The sequence below is a fragment of the Bombus bifarius genome, unplaced genomic scaffold (assembly GCF_011952205.1).
Source record: "Bombus bifarius isolate JDL3187 unplaced genomic scaffold, Bbif_JDL3187 scf7180000008008, whole genome shotgun sequence".
NCBI classification, from domain to species: Eukaryota; Metazoa; Arthropoda; class Insecta; order Hymenoptera; family Apidae; genus Bombus; species Bombus bifarius.
In genome coordinates this window covers 1,755,118-1,763,175 of record NW_022884386.1, presented here as the reverse complement: position 1 = coordinate 1,763,175, position 8,058 = coordinate 1,755,118, and the positions used below count along the sequence as shown (strand labels likewise).

The 8,058-nt window shown below is 35.4% G+C and overlaps 1 protein-coding gene across 1 annotated transcript; it reads right to left on the bottom strand.

The window, feature by feature from the left end:
- Positions 1-1,192: 1,192 nt before the first annotated feature.
- Positions 1,193-1,750, bottom strand: LOC117206568 (the record flags this gene model as incomplete). Its single annotated transcript, XM_033446045.1, has 1 exon — positions 1,193-1,750. A coding segment is annotated over one exon (558 nt), but the record flags the coding sequence as incomplete, so codon positions are not given.
- Between the last annotated feature and the right edge of the window lie 6,308 nt (positions 1,751-8,058).

Here is an 8,058-nt window from a genome sequence, read left to right as displayed (position 1 = left end):
CAACGTGCCTAGACAAAATTAATATCTAATAAGAAATGTTATCTCGATGCAGATTTATTGAACGTATATACGTTTATAAAACGATTTAATTAATTAATACTAATATAAAGATCCGAAGATATTTTATCCTTATACATTTTGCGGTAAAAAATATCCCTAACAAAAATATTTTACAATCTGTACCCCAATTTACATATATTAAAATAAAAATTTCTTTCACTCGTGGTTACGTCGATTTCAGCAAAAAGACTATTTTCGAAAATTTGTTTGACGTTAACCTAGCAAAAAAAAACCAGTTTGTCGGAAACTATAAACACTAGGTTCACGAGCATTTCTTATATACCTATCTCTACGAGCACCTGTAAAATCGACGGGTAAACGAAAATTCGCATGTTCTTTAAAAAATCGATGTATTCAAATTAAGTCTGAATTGAACAATATTAAGCTTCACGTTTAAATGAATTATTACTAAATAAAAAGTATTTCTTTTTTTAAATTATCACGGAAATGATAATAATATTAACGATATCGGGTAATCATAATTATTGAGCACACTTTTTACAAATATACTGAATTTTGTTTGTGTATTTTCCGCGTACGATCTTTTTGCAATATATACAACAATTATTGCTTCCATCTTTTTTACAGTAGCCCACTTGGCAACTTTTCCGCATTTCTGACGTTGAAGGTGACAGAAACGAAGCGTCTGATCTTTGGCAAATATTCTCCTTGTCTTCTCCAACTAATTCCTCGGCTAAACAAAATATAAACTTCTTTCTGGATATTTTCGATCCGGTGCACTCTTTATATAATATCCACGCGTTTATCGCTGCCAAATCTAAAATATTGAAAAAATCTTAAAGGGGCCATCGGAAACTCCCTGCTTTCGCACCATATTTGCGTGCTATCTGGTCAACGACATCCACACCAAACGTTTTGTTTTATTATAAAAAGTAATGGTTTCTGGAACACGTTTATAATTGTCTTCTACTTGTACACCCGTATGTTTGTTGCTTAGAAGGAGGACTTTTACGTTAGGTTTACTTTTACAGTAAGCGTGCAGTTGTCTGATTTATATAAATGTGAGGAAAACAAAGTCATCTTGTTCTTTTTTTCTTTCACTGGTTTTGGCAGTTCTCTTTTCTTCGACCGGATGGTCCCAATCAAGGTCGTTTTTTCTGCAAGCAATTTTTTAGCTAGCCGGATGCTTGCAAACAAAATTGTCTGTCGTAAAACTACGTAACTCAACAATTGTGATTGTCCAGTCGTTTTTCAAAACTCGATGCGCCTCGGTCTCGGTGCAATCTTTTACGTATTCCGTTATGTGTCTGTCAATTATGAATTCGAAAGCACCAGTTACACAACCCGACATAATATTTCTCTTAGCATAGCCAGTAAGCCCCGCGATATCCTCGAATATCATACAAACGGACGTTCTACCCCTAGATCCGCCTGCTTTCAGTTTTATCCACTGTGTCCCGTCAACTGCAATTTCAATTTCACCCATTACATTTTGGGATGTGCTTTGAATGCTCGTCCTCTCATCCACGCAGTCGGAGCTAGAAAGAATACGCGTCCTTTTCTCGTTACGACACACTTTCGAGAAGTTTTCCTCCTCAGTATCTGGAGATCCTTCTATCTCTCCACTTTCAATGTATTCAGAACTTTCACCGTCGACTTCCCTTTGGCCTAATTCATACTGACCTTCTTCGCAGACCTTCTTCTCAGAACAATCTTCATTTGATGTTGACAATTTCGTTCAATATCTTTGAGGTGGATAGGTCGTGATAGGTACCGAAGGAGCACTCGAATACGTTTAACAACCAAGGTATTTGTTCGCACTTGTGAGGTGATCGTCCGTGAAGGTGCCCACAAGAAAATAAAAATGTTGATTTTCAACAATAACGTTTATTAGACTCTCAACAATTAACAACAAATAACGTTTAACCACGATTAACGATTAGCAACGATTAACGATTAACAATGGTTAACGTTTAACAACGATTAGTAACAAGTAACGATCAAAACTGAACTCTCAAGAGTAGACGACTCGTTTCTCTAATCGTGTTTGCTTCTCTTAACCTGTCGCACTTCGCGGCTCGGGGCAGAATGAATCTTTTTGGTTCAACACCGAACAGATTCTTTCCTCTGTTGCCCCTCGATATCCCCACTACGCGCGTGTCACGTCGATTCGGGGTAATTTCACGTTCCGCACGCAAGGTGAGAAATTCGTACTTAAATTTTGATTGTTATTAGAAAATTTATTGAACACTGACAGAGTAACAATACAGAATGGTCAAACAGCACAGAAAAGAATGTTCTTACAACGACTCGAGAGGTACTTTTTTATATCAAGGACCCGGCTCCTGTGGAGGGGCTATCGCTGGATGCCGGTCACATAGGGTTTCTATTACTGCTTAGCCATCATTTTGCTGACCAAGGTATGTGAGGCATAACCATCCTTTCGTTGCGTTCTCATGACCACCGTGACACGCGCGTTTATTACAAGTCCGCGACGGTTGCCGCGTATGCATTCTAGCGAATATTCGGCGAAAGAACCGTAGGGATATCGATGGTACGTTAGGGCTGTCGGCCTTGAGCTTCGAAGGTACAGCGCTTTGTGAGGCGAAGCCGTTGGAAATTTTCGTGGTCGAGTGCCGCCACATTTTATTATATCTTCTGAGTTTACTCATGATTGCTAGAAAAGGCGGATTGGTCAAAATAAAAAATACTGTGCCCAAATTCAATCATCCTATTGTAAATACTTAGAATAAGCGAAGACTGTTTGCAATAACTGAAACTTTTGCACACTGTCTTTAAAGAACGTTCTTATACTGTCACTGCAGCGATCATATCGAAGATCGTCTCTTGCTTTAGGGGTTTCTTCAGTGATAGGCATAAGCGATTTCGTTGAAGACGAAAATAGATTGAGATAACGAATTGGAGGCATCTTAGTAAAGACTCTTCTTCTTTCATTGTTGTATTTATTATTGGAGGAACGATTTTACGAACGAAGCAAACATATAAGGATTGTTTATGAAATCAGTTAGCCAGTCAATTTGATGGGTTTCGTAGAGATACGTATACTACATATAAATTTCAAAAATTAGGAAGCTTAGGAAAAAATAATTGTGTGTGTAAATTCTTTCGATGAAATGATTAATTTATTACGATGCAAAATGGTTAAAATTAATGCTATAGTTTTTGGGGTAATTCTTGTCGAAGTTTGAAATCCGCCAAATTGACGGACCCGTAAACCTAGTGTTAATACTTTTAAATGGTTTACCAGGTATGTACTGGAATAATGAAAAGAAATATTGGATAACTCGAAATTAGAAGACAAAAATTTAGATACAATTTATTACCCACATCCTCCCTTTTAAGAGGTATTAATATCATCAACACCTATATATGTTTTACCATTGATATACCTACAGATTATTGATGTAGCAATAGACCGATAGCATTGAAAATCAACATACTTTTCTTATGTTTACCATTCCTCCTATAATAATAATTTCTTCATTGCATGTTAACACAGGACCATAGCAAAATCCGCAAAAAAAATTACATAAATATGGATATATTTACAGAGTATTGCATTCGCATCTACTTTAAGGATGCGATATTTAAAGTCTATGGGTTTACTACCACTGCGAGTGAGGAAAAAGTTACGTAGCCATCTATCGAATATAATGTTAACTATCTATAACACGGAGATAGAAAGGAGTCTCGTGGGACGGTACAGGAACAAGGGAGGTACTTACTGTTCTAAAATCTATTATATTATATTTTTAACTGAATTTATATAATCCTTGACTTGGATGTGAACGTGGAATGGGAGAGAGAAGCAGCAGGCAAATTACTTGATTCCAATTAGTTTTAGGATTGTTCTCAAATATAGTTCTTCATTACACTTTAAATAATATAAATGCGAAATAAGATTGTCGTATCCAAAAATTGATGTAAATATGAATATACATACAGACTATTGCAATCGTAATTTCTTTAAAGAATGATCTTTAAATTGTATGAGTCTATCACTACTATGAGTAAGAGAATTTCTATTTACATATAAAACGCTTTTAAATCAAAATAACCTCATTTTACTTTATAATAGATTCTCCATTAACACTTTTCATGTGCCCACCTAATAAGTATTTTTATAATTTTTTATGTTACTTGTTATGTAATTTTATTTGTTTAGAACTAAATTATATAACGTTTCGGAAGACCAAGTAACGATACATTCACGACTTTTACAATAAAGATTTTGAGTTGTTCTTATTTAATATATTTAATGTTTTAAATACTGCACTAATTTATTTTATAACCCAGAATTCTAATTGTAACATGTAACAAAACAACAAATATTACGTATCATCTAGTCTTTTGAAAGAAAATCAAATAATTAAAGGAATTATCAATAACGAGAATACGACGATGATTTAATTTTATGTTGGTAATAACGAGAACAACTACAATCATTCTACATCAAAAAATTAATATGGATATGATTTATAAAAGCATTGCACCGCCAGCTTTATTTTCTCAACTTATATACAAATTACAGGGTAACTACCATTGCGAGTAAGATGTTAATACCGAAGCCACCTATTGGTTGCTATGTAAATTACATATCGGGGAAAATTGAATACAGGCTTCAAAAAAGCTTAAATCCTTACAATCTTTTATTGCATTTCAAATTTTGTAAACTATGTGTACATTTTCCAAATGCACATATGTTTGACACATGATAAATATAAAAATAATAAAATAGATAACAAATAATAAAATTTGTCCGTAGGATGCTTGATTTCCAAGAAAAATAAATTTGAAAATATATCATGCTTACCCTATCAGTTCTTATCTGAACATATTCAAATGTTATTTTCTTTACTTTTATTATTTTTTATTTTATTTTATTATTACTTATTCTATTATTTTTAATTTTATTTTACTTTATTATTTTTTTTATTTTCTTTATTTCTTAATGGTATACCAAATATACATTGGAATAATAAAAAGAAATATTGAATAATTCGAAATTGGAAGATGAAAAAATACCACTTATTGACAAAATCTGCAACCACCTAGTTGCCAACCTAATATGTATAACACGGAGATGGAAAAGAGTCTCCTGGAACATTTCAGAAGCAAGGTAGTTACTTATTGTTCCTATCGCTCGCCATTACGCCATGCAACATTGTTTTACTTACACATATATATGACACTTTCGACCAATACGCGTGCTTAGCTTTAGGATTGGTCGAATCTGTCAAAAACAACCAATCAGGCTCGCATTCCTTCCAGAGGACTTCTTTCCATCTCCATGTTATACACATGTTCATACAACCCTTCTTATAAAATTGGGAAGACTAATAACATCTGTAATTAATGTTAATGCAAAGGACCAAAAATATTTTATTCCTATACGTTTCTCGGTAAAAGATATTTCTAACAAAGATATTTTGGAACAAAAATACGTCTTTGAAACTCATACCTCGCAAAATTTTTACCTATTCACTCGTAATAATTACGAAGTTACGAGACGATGTTTTCAGACTCGACAACAATTTATTAAAATACCACTATATACAATGGTTTATGATTCACAGATGGTCCCAGGAAAATTTTCCAAATAGAATATTCCAGAATGAAAGATTTTTTAACCATTACGCGTATTGATTTCTTCGCGTAGATATTCCCTGGTCATATTTCCATCTAAGCTTCAAGAAAAAGCTTCCCTTCTCTCTTAAAAGAATTAATTCGCTCTCGAACGCCAAAACATACCGCGAATCTTCCCCCTTTTTTTCTTTTATACTCCGCGTTATTTGCAATCTACTCTTCGGCGTGCAAGGTAATAAATAAATAAACGTATTACGGAAATTTGCCGCGAGCAGAGACATCATCCACCGACGATGCTCCCGTTCTACTTCGTAGTCGATCTTTCGTAATTTCAGCTTCATTCTTCTATCGTCTACAACAAGTCACTCATGCTGTGAACGAAACCATATTCCCAATTCGGTCGCCGAAACACGTTAAAAACATACGAAAATAACAATATCGTCGTGCATCGAGTAAGACGATACCAGATCGAATATTAACCCCTTGCCGTGTCATAGCTCGACGAAACTCGGGTCCAAGCGATTGTAACGTCAATTCCTAGCAGAGTTGCACCTTGGTATGTTACCAACGAAACAATACACCGCGACCTCAAGATACCCACAGTCAAAGAGGAAATAGCAAAATATAGCGACAGGTATAGCAAAAGAGTCAAGAAACACCGAAACCCCCTAATCGTTGGACTACTCGATACGACGGGCCAGATCCGCAGGCTGAAGAGACACTACTCGCTAGACCTAAACGATAGATTCAACTAGTTATTTAAATTAAGTAACGTTTACTTATTTACAATATTTACGTACAAATTATACTTATCTATAATAAGTATCAACTTATTATAAATAATTAGCTACGTTACTGCGCCACGTCAGAAAAATTACTGAAAATTCTCAAAGCAAGAATTGATTGTAATTTTAATAAATATTAAAAAAAAAAAAAAAATTCCTATCAGAGGATGTGTGCAGATCTTCACCGCGTACCCTCAAGTACCCCAGGGACCCACCATAAACTTAAACTTTTAGTTTATTATTCTTGTGTTATCTGTTTATGGATGGTCCTTGAGACAGCCCTTAGGTTGTTATACGTCCTTTTACTAATTACGGGGAAAGCAGGTAGTTACCTAATGGGAAAGGTCCAATATCTGACTAACGAAAAAGCTGGTTTCTCCCATAAACGATATTACCTACTAGCCGCGTTGGTAGGAGGCTTTCTCCTCCTATCTTCGTTTATTGACATGGCCTGTAACCAATTGGCATCGTGGATCGTTACCCTCGCTTTTCCTAACGGAAGGTGCGAACAGCGAATCCGCGTTGTTAATTAAAAAGGACACACCCACTCCGAGCTTTCCTCCGTAATGAGACGAGAACACCTAGGAAGAAATGGACAAAACCATGGAACAGTGAACGTCTGCCCGATCGGTGTAAACCTGTGCTGGAAAATAAAGACAGTAGTTGTGTTACGACTCAGCTACTTTGTTTCATCAAACTACCCTTAAATTTACGTGACACGATATTCGTCAAAGCGTAGTAATTCTACGAAATGTCCAAACTGGACAAACTGTGAATGTAAAGAATTAAATAATGTTGAGAATTGTGGATCTTTGAGGCCGAAATAACGTTATAGGAACGCTAAATTTATACCGAGGATTAATATTAAAACAATGATATATTTATTTCATCGACGATTCCTTATATATTCATCGATACACATTTGCACGCGTCTCAGCACTTTCTTCTATACCCGACTGTAAACCGACTCTTCGACTGACCCTTAACCGACTGTGTGGAGTTTACATTCGTCTGTTTCCGAGACGCTTCGGACACACATACTTCCACACACTGATATTCGCATACAAGTATCTCTACTACGCACTTAACCTAGTCCAGCACAGAAAATTATACATATCTCAACAAATAAAAAAAAAAAAAGCGTAGTAAACAAACCAGACCGATGCTCGAGAACAGTGACAATGCGAGCCGAAATACAAAATACCTATCGTAGTATCGTGGAAATTAAGATATAAATTTTTTCCCCGATTAATCACAATTTATTAATAGTGAATTAAATATACAAATATAAATTGGACAGAAAACGATGTTTGTTTAACTGAAACTAAATGCGATACTCGTATCTATATCAAATAACTTTACAGTTATTTGGCAACTCTCGTCACAACGAATCTAACACACTCTCTCTTTCTCTCTCTCTCTCTCTTTCTGACAATTCGATCAATCCTCTCAACTCTACTCTTCGGTGTCTCGATCAACTCTGACTCTCGCAACATACTTTTCCACTCGCATACTGTTACGCCGTGCGGCTTACCATAGGTCATATTCTTAACTGTCGATAGTCGATAACTATAATATCGCAGACGAATCGTCGCGTCTGCCCGGCAAACAAACATTGCAGTGGCAACCTCATGGTTCATTAAGC